Source organism: Agelaius phoeniceus, chromosome 2 (genome assembly GCF_051311805.1).
Source record: "Agelaius phoeniceus isolate bAgePho1 chromosome 2, bAgePho1.hap1, whole genome shotgun sequence".
NCBI classification, from domain to species: Eukaryota; Metazoa; Chordata; class Aves; order Passeriformes; family Icteridae; genus Agelaius; species Agelaius phoeniceus.
Window position 1 is genome coordinate 5,277,482 of NC_135266.1, and position 15,516 is coordinate 5,292,997.

At 43.4% G+C, this 15,516-nt stretch overlaps 1 protein-coding gene across 8 annotated transcripts in view; it reads left to right on the forward strand.

Moving 5' to 3' along the window:
* The first annotated feature begins 460 nt into the window (after positions 1-460).
* SLC37A1 (solute carrier family 37 member 1) overlaps positions 461-15,516 on the forward strand; it is a 124,228-nt gene continuing 109,172 nt past the window's right edge. For 2 of the 8 annotated variants that reach the window (XR_013179787.1, XM_077171221.1), the window contains exons 1-10: positions 461-642; positions 1,351-1,448; positions 4,819-5,093; positions 6,748-6,829; positions 7,632-7,752; positions 9,630-9,708; positions 10,506-10,641; positions 12,124-12,200; positions 13,822-13,988; positions 14,956-14,993. Coding sequence is in view for 7 of the 8 variants with exons in the window: in XM_077171221.1 (XP_077027336.1) it covers positions 5,038-5,093; positions 6,748-6,829; positions 7,632-7,752; positions 9,630-9,708; positions 10,506-10,641; positions 12,124-12,200; positions 13,822-13,988; positions 14,956-14,993 (756 nt within the window). In the remaining variant the exon portion in view is untranslated. Of the gene's footprint in view, positions 643-1,323; positions 1,449-4,802; positions 5,094-6,747; positions 6,830-7,631; positions 7,753-9,629; positions 9,709-10,505; positions 10,642-12,123; positions 12,201-13,821; positions 13,989-14,955; positions 14,994-15,516 lie in introns of all 8 variants that reach the window. The other 6 variants (XM_077171244.1, XM_077171231.1, XM_077171226.1 and 3 more) reach the window with 6 other exon arrangements.

The following is a 15,516-nucleotide window of genomic DNA, read 5'->3' on the forward strand; positions in this document are numbered from 1 at the left end:
GTCCTGTTGCTCAGCATCAAAAGAGCCAAGATCCATCCTCTTGACACACTTCTTTAGATATTTGTACACATTAATGAGGTCCCTTAGAGTTATCTCCTTAGAGGCTGAACAGCCCCAGCTCCCACAGCCTTTTCTCACCAAAGAGATGCTCCAGTCCCTTCATCTTCTTGGCTGAACATCCCCAGCTCCCACAGCCTTTCCTCAACACAGAGATGCTCCAGTCTCTTCATCTTCGAGGTTGAACATCCCCAGTTTCCACAGCCTTTCCTCACCACAGAGATGCTCCCGTCCCTTCATCTTCATAGCCTCCGCTAGACCCGCAGCAGGAGCTCCACGTCTCCCTTGTCTTTCAGAGCCCAGACCTGGACACAGCAGCCCAGAGGAGCCCCACCTGGTCTAAAGAGAGGGGCAGGATCACCTCCCTGACCTGCGGGCACGGCTCTTCCCACAGCCAAGGCTTCGCTCCGCAGGCTCCTCCTCCGCGGCGGGAGGGGCCGAGGCCGCCGGGTCCCGCCGCGCAGCTCCGGCGGCGGGCGGCGATCCGCAGCCGCGCCCGGCCCGCTCGGCTCGGCAGGCTGGCAGCCGGAGGAGAAGGAAGACGGGAGGCGGAGGCAGCGGCGGTGCCGGGAGCAGCAGCCCGGGGTAGGCTGTGCGGGCGGCCGCGCACCTGCCGAGCCCGCGGCGGGGGCGGAGCGGGGGCGGCTCCTGGGCCGCGGGGCCGCTCGGGAGCGGCGGCCGGGCCGGGCCGGGCCGGGCTGAGCTGAGGAGCGGCGGCCGCGGGCTCGGGCGTTCTGTCACTCTGCCGGCGCTCCGCCGCCTTTGTCTCCTTTTCTTCCCTGTTTATTTTTCCCCGGAGCCCCCATCCTGCTGGACGGGGAGGCGCTGCTCGGTTTCGGGGGTGGCACCGCAGGTCGGTGCCGCGGGGCTGCGGTGGGACCGGGACAGAGCCCGGCCCTGCCCTGCCCGTGGGTCCCGGGGGAAGGCGGTGCCTGTCCCTTCGCCTGCCCGGCTCCGCTGCCCTTGACCTTTGGGATAGCCGGAGCCGCCCTGATCGCTCCGCGGGTCCCTAAGCATCGTGAACCTTTTCCCCCCTGTATTAAATAGAAGGAACGCAGCTATTTAAGGCGCCGGAGTGATGGATTTGGCAGGTCCTGGCTCAGGTGCAGAGCTGCCGGGTATTAAGCGCAATTTGCATTTGATCCGCGTGTGTGCGAGGGCGTTGTGAGCCCTTAAGGTCACCCCGGGGAGGGTTTGGTAACCCGGGGTCTGCACAGACATTGACAGAATTCATCTCAGGACCTTCCCCCTGCCTGCCCAGCACAGCTGAGCCCGCCTGTGCCGTGTTTGCAGGGCTTGGAAAAAGCCGCTCCCCGCTGGCTGCTTTCCTGAAATAGGGAGGGAGGAATGCTTCAGCCACTGCAGCGAAGGAGCAATAGCAAGTTTGGAAGGTAAATATGGTTTCAAAGTAAATACGGGAATATGGCTTTGTGCGTTGTGGTACAGCAAGGAGGAAGTGGAGGGTTGGTTTCGCTGTCGGCAGAAATAGTTGGTGAAAATGAAAGAATGTAAAACAAGTTTGAGTTGATTTTCCCATTTGAATGGGACGTTGTCCTTGGCTGCATCAGTAAAACTGAAATGTATAAAATTGTATTCACGAACTACTGGTTGTGTGTTGTAGCTTATTAGTGTGATTTCTGAAACATAGCTTGGTTTTTAAAATCTGCTTAATCTCCAATAAAAGGTGAAATTTACAGCCTGCTATCACAAGTTTTATTGCCACAGATTTCTTTGCTTATGTGTGATGCCTTGAGAGCAGAGGCTAGACACTGTTAAAGGAATAAAGTAGGGATTTATTAAAAAGGCCTTCAAAGGATACACCTTGGGCAGTACAAGAGCCTGGCTGGGGCTACACCCAAGATGCTCACAGCTTTTCACACTTCTGTAAGTTTTGGTCCATTTCCATATTGGGGTTAATTGTCAATTACAGCTTCAGGTTATGAAGTCCCATCCTCCCAGATTGCTCTCCTTAATTAACTGTTTATACTTTTTGGACCTGAAGCTGCAATGGTTCTCGGGCTGGAAAAGGATTTTTTTGTCTCAAAACACTTGCTAATACTTTAAATGAAGTTCAGAGTTCTATACTAATGCAGTACAGAATCTGGAAAATATGAAAGTTAAAACTTAAGGCATCATCTGGAGGATATTTTTTATGTTTATTAAAATGCACATGAATGTCAGAGGACCTTAGAAATATGTGGAGACAGAAACAAGTTATTGAGATGTAAATAAGAACTCAGGTGTTCCTGCCTGCAGTACATAAAATGAAATCAACTCCTGTCAAATAGAATTAGGCTGCAGTTCTCACTGTGCTGCTGATAGTCCAGTCATCTTTGCTGGGAGTTACTGGGATCCTTGTGATGGGATTTATCCTGAGGATACACTGCTGGGAGGTGGTGTGAGTACAGTCTGTGCAGCAGGTGCACAGATGTGCAGCCTGGCGTGACCACTGAGCACTGAAACCTTCTGTAAGATGTGTGAAGTCTTTTCCTGCTTGCACTAGAGCTGTTCAATAGTAACCTGCTGAACAATTGCTTTGCTATAATGATGATTGCCCTGTCCTATTATATTTTCAGAGAACTGTTTTAAGGAAGTGTTTGACCTCAGGTGTTTGTTCTTTGCTGGCTTCTCGAGTTTTTTTCCCCACTAGGTATTTCTGTCAGCTCAGTTGGTGTGGTTGGTGAAATAACTTTGGTGTTTGGAGAGGACTGTGAGAGAGGAGAAATGGGGTTTGGGATCACCCTGAAGTGAATCTGTTACTGCTGGAGGAAAACTTCACTCCTGCTGTCATCTACTTGTGCCAACTCTTTCTCTCCTTACCTTTTTTCTCCCACTTGGAGCTATCTGTGTTTCATTTCAACCAAACACAGACTACTGATGAGAAATAGTTGTTTTGAAATTGGAATTTTGAAATCTGACCTAACTAGCCAGCTGTGGCTGTAAGGGGCAATCCTACTTTTTAATCCTTGTATTTATGCCCCTGCTGCCTTGGATTTATTCTGTGTGACAGTTTTATGGCTATGGAATGAGTTAATATTCTCTATTGGCTCAGCTGCATTTCAGGGCAGGATTTCTGGTGGATCAGGCACCTGAGCCATGGCTGTAGGACTACAAGGTCTGACACAAGGAGGGAGGCAGGGATCTTTAGCTGGAGTTGGGAGAGGGGAGGAAGGGGTAGGGTTGCACTTTAACCTCAGCAACCTCAGAGAGGAGATAGGAAACTCGTGTTGGGCAGGAATGATTATGGGTTTGATTAATTGCACAATCTGATTCAGGGCCAGGGAGGGGGTGGAACATGCCAAACAAGATTAGCAAGTCAATTCACTTTTAGGATAGGAAGGTGGCAAGCTGAACCAGGACACTGTAGAAAAAATAGAGGTATGACAAGAACATGTTAGCATCAAGGAGCAGAGCCTTGATCTTTTGGTGGGATACTCAGTTATGTAAAGAGGGGGTAGTGTTCCTCTCTTCCTGGGGAGAAAGCCTGGGTAGGTGCTGAAGCTTTCAAGTTGCCCACTTGGACATGGCAGATCCTGTTGGTTGTCACTTGCCTGGCTGAGGACAAGCAGCTTTGATTTCTGTAGTGAGATGGGGCAGTGAAGATGAGAGGAGAGAGCCTCACACCTTCACCTGCCCTGTGGCAGCCCCTAAAATTCCCAGGTGAGCACCAGCTGTGGGTTTGGCAGTAGTGCTTTCATGCTTTCACTCACCTCCTGTTGTTTACCAGGAGAGCTCTCCCTGAATCCTACCAGCTTCCCATCAGGAGCATGGCAGTGACTTGGGCTGGCATTAAAGAGGGCTTGTGGGGTCCTGGGGGGCTGCCAGGGGGGCTGTGGGGTCCTGGGGAGCTGTCAAAGGGGTTTTGGGGTCCTGGGGGGCTGCCAGGGGTGTTGTGGGGTCCTGGAGTGTCCCTGGATCCTGCTGGATTTGCGCGCGTGAGTTGCGGTCACACCTTTTGCCCACAGCTCCTTTGTCCACCTGACTCTGCAGCTGAACTGCAGCCAGTTCCTGTTGCAGCACCTGGAATAAAATCTGGGGGTTTTTATTGTCAAGGGGCTTCAGCCCATGTTGGAACAAACAGCAGGAACTTTATGAGAGTTCAAACCAAACCACTGCAGTCTCACTGTTCTCTGTGTACTGGGGACACACATGGTCCTGCCTTTTGCTGCTGTAGGGAGCTCAAGTGAAGTGAAAAATCTCGGTTTTTCCTTTTCCAAGGCTTTCTGATGATGTGGAGCTTTGTGCAGTGCTGATACTGGGTCAGGGAAATGAAAGAGGGAGTGCTGCTCAAGCCTTGCTGGTAGCATTGTTTAGCAACACCCACTCTCAAGCTGGAGGAGTCTCTCATTCCAGGCTGGAAACACTACAGCCGTTCTTGAGCAAATTGCAAGCTCATAAATGTTCCTGATGTGCTCAAACAGATCTTTGTGAGCTGAGGAGTTGCCTGTTCATAGCCATTCTGGGACAAAAGCTGAGTGTTCTGATATAAGCTGGCTTTGGATCAAGTTCTGAGTGCATCTTTCCTTTGTGTGTCCACTGCTTTGTACCATGCCAAGCTCTCAAACTAAATTATAAATTAAAAAATCAGAGAAGGCTGAAATTTATATAGGCTTAAAATTCTCCACTGCGTTTTTAATGTGAAGTTTAGTGAACGTGAATTACTTACCTCTGAAATGGATAATTGCTGATTCAATATTATGATTAGAAAATATCCCAATAACTCAACCAGACTGTTTACTTACCAGCTTCTCTTATTTGAAGATCAGCAGTAGACAAAGGCAGAGTGAAGAATTTGCCACGTCGTGACTGAAGGTAGAAGGAAAAAAGAAAAACAAACCTGCAAGGAGATCAGCCCAGCAGCAGACATTCCACATTTGTGGATTCCACAGGCTTTGGGGGATCTCTGTCACACTTCCAGAAGAACAAATAACGCACATCCATAATTGTGTCACCTGAAATCTGGTAGCAGCTGTGGTGTAGATGGCTCAGCTTCCTCCTGGGATCCGTTTCATCACTTCATTCTCACGAGATCAGTGGTAAGTCTGGAGGTGCTGGTGGTGATCCTTGCTGTGCACAGTGTGAGCTTGTGTCTGCTGCCTTGCTCAGAATTTTTGCTTTCTCGTTGTTTAATACATCTAGGAAGAACAATACAGGCAGTTGTTTAATAAATAAATATTGCTGACCTATAAAAAGTGAGATACTTTGCTGGGAAACCCAGACAGACCCTTACTGGTCAAGTGTGCTAAAGAGTAAAGCCTTTTGTCCTTTTCTGTGCAAGGTATGTGTTTGAAAGAATAAATTGCATTTTCAAGATCCTAGGTGGGAGGAGTGCTCAAGATGAGCATTCTTTTCTTAGCCAGAAGTGTCTTTTCTCCCCAATAATTTGAGGTGTGATACAGACTTGTGCAATTACAGTTTTAGTTCTTGCTACTGCAATATTAAAAAAAGTAGAAACTACCAAGGCCCCCCCAGCAATACCAAACAAAAATCAAATCCTCCTTGCATTAGGCAAACTAATCCTGGAAGTTTTATGGCATCAGTTCATGTGGTTCCTGAGATAGAATACTGAGTCAATTGTGTGTGAATAACAAAAAAAACCCCAACAAGTGAAAGAAAAAGCTCTTTCCATCTGAGCCATTTTATGACATTTTCACCAGTTGAGCAGCAGGAACAAAGTAATTTCAGTTTTATCCCTTGTGAGGATGTTTTCAGTCATGAGGGTTAATAACTCTGCTTGTGGGATGACTCCTTTCCCTGTGAATATACCAGAATTATAAAACAAGACCCTGGTTATGTAAAAGTTCATAAGGCAAAAAATTATTGAAAAGGGTTAATTAAAAATCAGGGACTGTGGTAGGCAGTGTGATAATCAGATGTTTGTGTGTATATATGTACTTACATTTACAGATGTTAATTTTAAGATCAAGGCTAGAAGGAGACAGGAGACATTTTGGGTATTTTTAAAAGCACAAATCCACAAAATGCTATCCTTAAACAACTGAAACTATAGATAGGGAATAGAATAGATCAGATTATTATCTTTGTTTAATGCTTGCAGTGACAGTGAAATTAAGATGCCCTTTTAATTCAGCTGAACTGTAGAGAAAGACCCAAGGATGCCAGTGAGGCACAAAGGAGAACTCCTTCCCAGTCCCAAAGCTGCTCAGTTCTGTTCATGTGCTCCAGTGTCAGTCCCATTGTCCATCTCTGCAAATGACTGATTTCTATTAGAGGAAGGCAAAATTAAATCCTAGAAGCAGTAAGAACAGAAGGAATTTCCAAACTGACAATTAAGAGAGCCATCACTTATGTCCTAGCAATGCCACCAAACTCAAGGGGACAGGGAGGTGTGGAATCTGACTTTCAGTGTGTTGAGCTGATGTTTGATAATTTTGAGCTGATATTTAACAGCTCCCAAAGGAGGGTTGCACCCCAGGCAGGTCAGCTCTGTGGGCTCAGGGCACTGCCACATTGTCCTGCCTGTCCCCATGTTCCTCCCAAGGCCACATCAGAGCAGATGGGAAGCAGCATAACTGGGAGGGTGCTTCTTCAGGCTGCTGGAGAGCTCAAAAGAGTTTTCTTCCACTATTCCAATATTATCAGTGACTTTTGTAATGGTTCTGTGTGACTTGGTGCTAAAAGAAAATCTAAATAAAATAGTTTTAAATTTTTCTTTATTTTTTATCGTAGGTATAGAGCTTTCATTTTCTCTCTCACCTTCCTGCTGTATGCCAGCTTCCATCTCTCAAGGAAACCTATCAGTATAGTGAAGGTAAGAGGTGTTGTCCTTGTTCAAACATCCTCTTGCTCCTGTCAGACAAGGATGTTGTCTTTTTCAGTATTTCCTGTTGTGAAGGGCAGGGTTAACCTTTAACTTGAAATGCCTTCAAGATGAGAGACTGATAAAGCTGGCACACAGTGATATTTGCTTGATAAACTTTAGTGAGACCCCACCTAGAATATTGCATGTAAGTCTGGGTTTTGGGCTGGAAGCAGCTGTGCCTGCACTCAATTCATGTGAATGAATCCAATTAGAGATATTTGAGAGGTTTGCATTCTTATGGTGGAGAAAAGTTGCTCATAACTGATGAGTTAAACATTCCACTGGCATTTACAAGTGCTCCCAGTACTGTTGAGCATCATGGTCATCATTTTCTGTACTCTTGTGGCTGTTCCCAGTGAAGCTGATGACACAAATTCTCTAATTCTGGGTTTGTTATTTTAATCTTCAGTGTTTATAACTTGCCAGACACAAACCAAATTCCCCAGTACTGCATTGCATAACACTGAGGAGTAACAGTGGGCAAAATACTTGATGTTACTGCAGAATTTCAGAGATTTTCACTGTCAGAAATACCAGTTTACTGGAGAATTTTTTTTCTAACCTTGTATTGGTGGCTTCCCCCAGCAATATACCAAGCAATTAATAAGGGCCAACAATTTTTCTTGATTTTGGTAGATTTGACACACAGGTACATATAAATCTAGAATTGTTAAATTTCTTGCTGTAGGAAAGTTATCAGTCCCCAATTTGCAAGTGGATTTTCCATTTTCAAAGGTCCTTTCTGTTTCAGGGAGAGCTGCATAAGCATTGTGCAAGTCAAGTTGAACTTGACTCCTACAAAGAATATGCAGCCCAGATCCAGCCTGTCAAAAAGCCATTTAATGCCTCTCAGTGTGGATGGGAGCCATTTGGTAAGGCTTGGCTTTTTTAGTTTTTGTCTTTCTTTCCTACTAATGAGCTGATATTCATAATTAGAATATTAATTATTATATATTCATATTTAGCTATTTCTTCACATGTGAGGGATTTGTATGGAAGGGGTGTTTTGTTTTCCATGTCCTCACTGATTCTCCACAGAAAGTGAACTTTCCTTGTGATTTTTTGCTACCTAAAGCCACTTTAAGTGATGTTATTTTACTTGTTATATCTAAGAGATGGTTTCAGTAGATCAGTTTTCAGTCAGAAAATGGGTTTTGTCTTTAGCATGTCTGCTTAGGAAAAAAGGGTGAAGAATTAAATCAATCATAATTATTTTCTGCTTGTTTAATTCAAGCAATCTTTTAAGTGAAATTACTTGGTTCTTATCTAAACTGGAACTTTGCAGAGTCCTTATCTGCCTGAAGGAATACATTTCTCTCCATTTTAATGAAGAAAAAGGGGAGACTTCATTGCAGGAGAGACTTGACAACTTACTGGATAGTTTATGAACCTGGCCTTTCACTTGAATGGAAAAAAAATATTTGTCTACTGGACGATTAAATTTTTAATTTAATCGTATTTGGCTTTAAATGAGACTTTGAATCATTCCTTGACACTTTTATTGCTCTCAGAACCCTCAGTGAAACAGATGAGTCCATTCTGTCAATGTGCCAGTTCACCCCAGTCTGTGTAGCCATACATTCTAATTAGTCTTTAATTAGCAATTTAAAAAAAAGTCCTGCTCTCTTCAAAGATAATTAAAGATCTGAGCTCTCGGGTTTCTGGGGGCATAATCCAGTGTATTAACCCCTGCTGCAGAGTCTACTGGAAAAATTCAATACCCCAGGTGGGATGCACTTAAACCTGGGCAGTGTTTCTTGTCCCTTGACCAAGGGGGAATTGAGTCTGTTTGTCTGAAATATTGATTGACTTTTTTAAATGGAGACTTCTCAGCCCAAATGTCCTCTTTTTTCCATGGACATTATTGCCAAGCTGCCCCTTTGGACTGGCACTCTAGACTTGTTCTTTCAGGTGTTTTTCTGGCAAAGCTGGGAGTTTTGCCAGAAAAACACTGGAGGAAGGAATTTGCTTTAATATCTGTGACTTTGTGCTCAAAGCCAATAGAAATGGTGGCAATTTATTGCAAATAAATGCACAAACTGCCTGGGTATGAGCTCAGCTCCCTTGAGAGTTGACTTGGTGTTTCCATCAGGGTGGAGCCCCTTTGCTCCCTCTGTGCTGTCTGCAGTTCCCATTTAGGTGTGATTGTGGTTGTTTGCTCTACAGGGCAGAACTCTGGGGTTTTTTTTAAGCAGAACTTCTCTGTGCTTTGTGAATAGCTGGAAAATGAAATACAAAAGGCTTGATCCATTTTTAAAAAGTAACTTAATATTTTCAATATTTAAATAACTTAATATTTTGAAAAATATTAAGCTGATTGTTTAAAAGCCTCTATGATGATGGATTTTTTTATTTTAGACATTTTGACTGTTAGGACCTCATGCTTTTGCAACTCATCTTACCACTTTTAATCAAGTCTGTTAAATTGGATTTTGGATTTTCTTTTGCCTAAGGCCTTTAAAGAAAAGGGCACCTTGCTAATAACTGATGTTTCTCCTATTCCAAAATGATGTTTTAAATAAGGTAGAGTTTAGCATGGGCTTGCCAATGTTTTCCTGATATATTAGAGGTAGAAGTGTATTTTTTTGTTAAATACAACATTGGTAAAATGTTTGCTGAAGTCTAAACGTGCCTGTTGGAAATTGAATGTCAGTGCACATTCACTGACATTTTTCTTGTTATATGTAAAAATGGTTAGGAAGTAATTAGTACCTTTAAAGTGACAATTTGTTTTGAAAATTATTCTTAGATAAGAGCAACTACAAACAGCTACTGGGAGCTCTGGATTACTCATTTTTGTGTGCATATGCAGTTGGGATGTATTTAAGGTAAAACCCCACTCTCTTTACTGTTTATTTATTAGGTTATTTGACTTCTGTGATATTGTGCTTTCCTACTGCAGGGGTTCTGGTGGAGAGTGAGAAATTGATTGCTGAAGGGAAAAAAGCCAGCATGATTCTGAGCCCCAGTGGTATCAATCTCTGATACACTGGAAGCTTTTCAGCTGCACCAATCTTGACTGAATATTTTCCAGGTTGAAGTCTAGCTTGTCTTTTTCTCATCTAGAATGTAAATTAATCAGTCAATCAATCTCCAGTCATTCTCCAAATTGCACTGATTGGGTTTAAATTATTGTCCTGGCTTTCTTTGGTCAAAGAATGGGAGCAGACACCTCCTAAAATGATACCAAACCCATCCTAAAGTGTGCAGTCTTAGCTGCTGTTTGGAGATGCTTCTTTTTATTGACTAAAGCCAGAACTTCATGACTTGAATTGTTAGCAAGGGAGACAAGTCTCACTTTCAATGGCTGGAGACACATAATTGGGAAATGACTCTGTAAGTAAATGACTCTGAATATGCTCCAGATGAGTGTCTCCCTGACACTCAGGCTTGTGCAGATGTCAGAATTTAGCAATTAATGAACTTTTGTTGGGGCTTTTCTCCCCCCCGTCAAGTGCTAAAAATTGCTCTTTTGCTGCTATGAAGGCAAGCAGCAGTTACCAGTAGAGCTTCTCCTCAACCAGAATTTTAAACACCACAAAATATCCTTCATTTGTGAAGGCTTTTGGAGTGTGATCTCATTTTTAATGATGGCTTTTCTCTCTATTTCCTCCCCAATTCCAAGTGGACTCATCGGAGAGCGGCTGCCCATCCGCTACTACCTGACAGGGGGGATGCTGGCCAGTGGACTCTTCACTGCAATGTTTGGATTGGGTTATTTCTATAATGTGCATAATCTCTGGTTTTACATCATGGCCCAGGTAGGCACAGTGTGAATTTAGACACTCAGAGTTCCTCCCATGGTGCTGTTCAGGGTAATACTGAGGTTTTTCACTTGCACACAGTGATGGTTGGGTGGGAGGATGTAAATGCTGGAATGTCTTGTTGATGACAGGCAGAAGTGATAGAGTGGGTACCCCCAGGCTTTATTTTTGAAAAATGGTGGGGTTTTTTATTTAGTTGAAAGCAATTTAATGTGTTTCACTCTGTGTCAAATCAGCAATCAGATCTTTGCAAGCTTAAATGCGGGTGAGTTTTGAAACAAGCATGTTTACTTCTGTCAGTCTGCCAAGACCTGAGTGACACATCCTGGCTTTCTCTGCAGGAAAATTCCATTTACACTGCTAATGATGAGCAGTCTCCCACACTGGTGTGGCTGGGAACAGGCAGCTTATGTAACCAGGTTCACTGTGGGAGATTCTTCAGAGCTCTGATCAGGTGTCAAGAATTTTTACTATTGACCAAGATGGAATTTAGGTCAGGACCAGGCTAGGGCTGGTACTGGGGCCATTTTGGACAGGTCTGCACCTTGCACTGCTGCTTTCTGTGTTGTTGCAGTAACACTCTCACCTCTGGCACATCTGCATGGCAGTGAGCAAGGTGGCATGGGGAGATACTAACCTGACACAGCACTTCTGTAACCTTGCCACCAATTAATCTGTGATTAACTAATAACCCCAGCCTGGTGGCATCAGGGGTTTTCCAGGACAGGAAATGCCACCTTTAGGGTTGAGCTGACTGTCTCTGCCCTGTGGGATGTGCTCAGTGAGCCCTGTAACTCCAGGGAGGTCTCACACCACCAGCCCCATTGGCTTTTTTTGGGTAGACTGAGCTTGGTTTTGGTTGCATGTTCAAATGCTCATTGTACATGTGAGGTTTTGTATTGTGATGTTTGTGTTATGGTGCAATTGTAGACAGGGAGCTTTTTGTGATGCTTTTAATGTTCTGTGCAATGTGGAGACTAAAATAATTCTTACTTCACCCTGAATATATTTAATTAAATTCCTCCTCTCAGTTTATTTACAGATGTCTGTTAAGCATTTTAAAGTTATCCAGTCTCCCCTAAAGTTGTCTTTTTTTCTGCTTTATTTGATTGCAAACATGCTTTGCCATATGCTCAAGTTGAGATAAGTGATATGCTGCTGCTTGACTGTGGGGAATTCACTTCTCTTTTCAGCTCAGAGCAGTGTGATTTTTGGTAAATATGTGACTGAATTACAGTATTCTGTGATTTAAATCATAAACTAATTATAGGTATGGAGGTAGAAGGAAGAATCTCTGCAAAACTTCGTAACTTGTTTCTTCTTGGGGGGGAAGAAATGCTTTCAAAACCACCCACTAAATTTCTAAATGCAATGCATTTGTGTAGACTTCCTTTTCCCAATGCAGAACTTGGCAGGAATTGTGTAGGAACCTGGTTTATGGCAGGAAATGTTTATTTATTATTTTTTATGTACTTTCAGATAGCCAATGGGTTGGTGCAAACCACTGGCTGGCCAAGCGTCGTTACGTGTATTGGCAACTGGTTTGGAAAAGGAAGGTAAATGATACAAAATCCACAGCTTTGCAAGTACAGATCAATGCATTCTGCCTGTGCTATTATAATATCTATTTAAATATCTTTCTTAGGCTTCTGTGGGCTTTTTTTTTGGTGGGTTTTTTTTTTTTTTTGGATTTTTTTTTAAAGAAACAAAGCGGTGAGAATTTTGAGAGGAGCCTCCTTTGTTATGCTATTTAATTTATATATGGGTTTGAAACTGTCTCCCTCATGTCAAAACAGTGTTCTGTGGTAGCTCTTCTTCAGATGAATTATTTCAGAATTGTATTAGAATAATTCTTGTAAATATAAACAGTCTAAAACTACTCTTAATAAAGGCTGTTATTATGCCATTTTAATGTGAAATTTCCTGTGTTTTCCTCTGTGTTGCAAAACAGTTGTCAGGGCATAACTGTAAAAAATACCTTTGTGTAATGTATTTTTTTTAACACACTTACATAAACTTGAAAATTTAATTTAGAAGACAAAATACATATGGCAACTGATTTAATCTTTCTTTTATCACCTTCTTTAAATCATCTGCTTGGTTTGTTTGTTGGTTTTTTTTAATATTAATCCTGCACAGTGATCACTCATGATGTTTATTTTGTCACACCATAGAGTAATTTCCCATAAATTTTGCAAGAGTTGCATGCCAAACCCACTGGCTTTGATAATGGTTGATGCATGTAGCATATAATGATGCTACTGTGGTACCATCCTTTGTCTGTGTAGAGCATTGTTGTTAATCAGTTCCAGAGAAGGATGTACTGAAATTCAGTATTTCATTTTTATATAAACCACAGGATAGTTAAAAAGATAGTTAAAAAGATGTAGCCTCAAACTTATTTTCCATTAGGAAATGCAGAGAATGGTAACTGTCATATAATATTGAACAAGACTGGGGAGTCTGTGCAAAATAAATACATTTATTCAGGCTTTGCTTTGTGCAAAAGCAGCATCCTTTACTTTTAGGATGCCACACAGTGGGCTGGTGAGTAGGGCTCTGGTTTAAATGTCAGTGACCTGGTCCTTGTTTTCATTCTGCTCTAATTCCATGAAGCATGAGCAGAACTCTTAAATTTTGTCTTCAGGCCATGGAAAAGATTCTGTTTAAGTTAGGCTGCTCCAGGTAAAATCCTGCTGAGGGCAAGGCAGTTTTCCCATGACTTAAAGGGAAAAAAAAAAATCCTGTTTTCATGATTTCAGTGGGATTTTGGTGCTTTGCCTTAGCTCAGATGGAGCTGATGTGCAGCAGCTCTAATCTGGGATTTCCAGCAGACAGGAACCTGTGCTTATCCAAGCTGGTGCACGTGTCACCTTCTGCCAGAGCCCAGCAAGTCCAGAATGGGATCAGAAAATACTGAATTTGCTCCCCATATCCTCCACAGTTTGTTTTCTTCTGCGTGACATGTGTTTTTGTTTGTTTTGTTTTTTTCTTTCTTTAATGCAGGAGAGGTTTGATCATGGGAGTAGCATGTAGCATGAATAAATGATCAGTTAAAGAATCATAATCTATATTTCACTGACACCTCAGCTGCACAGCCATTTTGTTACACTTTTCTCAAGAGATTAATGCTTGTAATGAATGTTTGTGTGTTTTGTTTGCTTTTTTTTAATGCAGGAGAGGTCTGATCATGGGAGTCTGGAATTCTCACACTTCAGTGGGGAATATCCTGGGATCCTTGATTGCTGCTTACTGGGTGTCCACGTGCTGGGGTCTCTCCTTTGTGGTGCCTGGGCTCATCGTGGCTCTCATGGGGGTTCTTTGTTTCCTGTTCCTCATTGAACGTGAGTGCTCCACTGGGACACAGCGTGGAGGGCTCAGCTGTGCCCCTGCTTAGACAGCTCCTTCCCAGGGCACTTGGTGGGGAAGAAGGCACCTGGTGGTCCTTCAAAGAGCTTATCCAGTCACAATCACTGAGGTTGGAAAAGCTCTCCAAGGTCATCCAGTCCAACTCTGACTGATGCCCACCCTGACCCCAGCCCAGAGCACCTCCAGGGATGGGGACTCCAAACCTGCCTGGGCAGCCCCTGCCAATGTTTAACAACCCTTTAATTGAATATATTCCTGCTGCTGTCCAAGCTGAGCCTGCCCTGGCCCAGCCTGAGGCCGTTCCCTCTGCTCCTGTCCCTGTTCCCTGGGAACACAGCCTGAGCCCCCTGGCTGTGCCCTGCTGGCAGGGAATTACAGACAATAATAAATACAGCAATAAAACACCCCCTGAGCCCCCTTTTCTCCAGGTGAGCCCCCTCAGCTGTTCCTCATCTGGTTTGTGCCCCAGACCCCTCCCCAGCTCCTCTGACAGAGTGACACTTGAGAGTTCAGCCCCCTGTCCTGTCACCAGCCCCCTGTGTTGGTAAATGCCTTCAGTGTCCCTTGGCTGAAGGTCCCACCTGGCTGCAGTGAATGTTCTGGCTGCCATTCAACCCCCACCACCATCATCATCCTCTGTGCCAGGAGTTACTGGAGGCAGCTGAGGGAGCAGCTTTTGACACTTCAAATTAGAAATGAGAGAGGAATACCCCATCCTGTCCCTATGCAGGCATGTGAATGTTTGTTTTACTGTAACTGTGCTGTCTCAGGAGGTGAATTCTGGCAGATAAAACAAGAATTCTGTAACTAGCTGGACTGCCAGAGTAGCACTTTTTACCTCTACTGTCAGTTTATTGTCAGTAAGTTACACTATCTAAAAGTGTTTCAGGAGATTTCTTAGGCTTGTTTTCACTATTAGCTCTGTGTGGTATTTTATTTCAGATCCTAAAGATGTCAGTTGCTCCTGCACACCATCCAGTGTAAGTAAATGCATTTCCTTTTTTGCTTTCTGCCTCCTAATAGACACATTTATTAAGGTGGTTCTGTGAATCAGATTGTGTGTGTGGCCCTTTGTGCCAGGCTGTTGTAACTGATGCTGTGCTTGAGGCAATGATTGGTTTTCTGTGCTTCACTGATAAACCAGGAGTTTCTCTCAAAGTAAATGAATTTAAGAGGTGAATTAATTTGTTTTGGAACACTTGATCTTACAGTAAACCAAGTGAAAACTGTCCATCTCTTTTTTCTCTTTTTCTTGAGTTTTCTTAATTTACTTCAGTCTTCCTGAGCATCTTTGTAGGGTGTTTTGTTCAAGTATTTAGTATTAAGATAAATAAGCAATAAATATTTATTTATTTATTAAGTATTTTAGAATGTTGTATCAGAGGTGTAAAGATTTCCCTAGGAAGTCCCAAGCCACTGTGTGAGATGATTCCTTTTCTGCCTCATGAACCCAAGAAGAGGAAGGCAATCCAAATGGAACTGGAGAAAAGTAAAAAGCAAGGA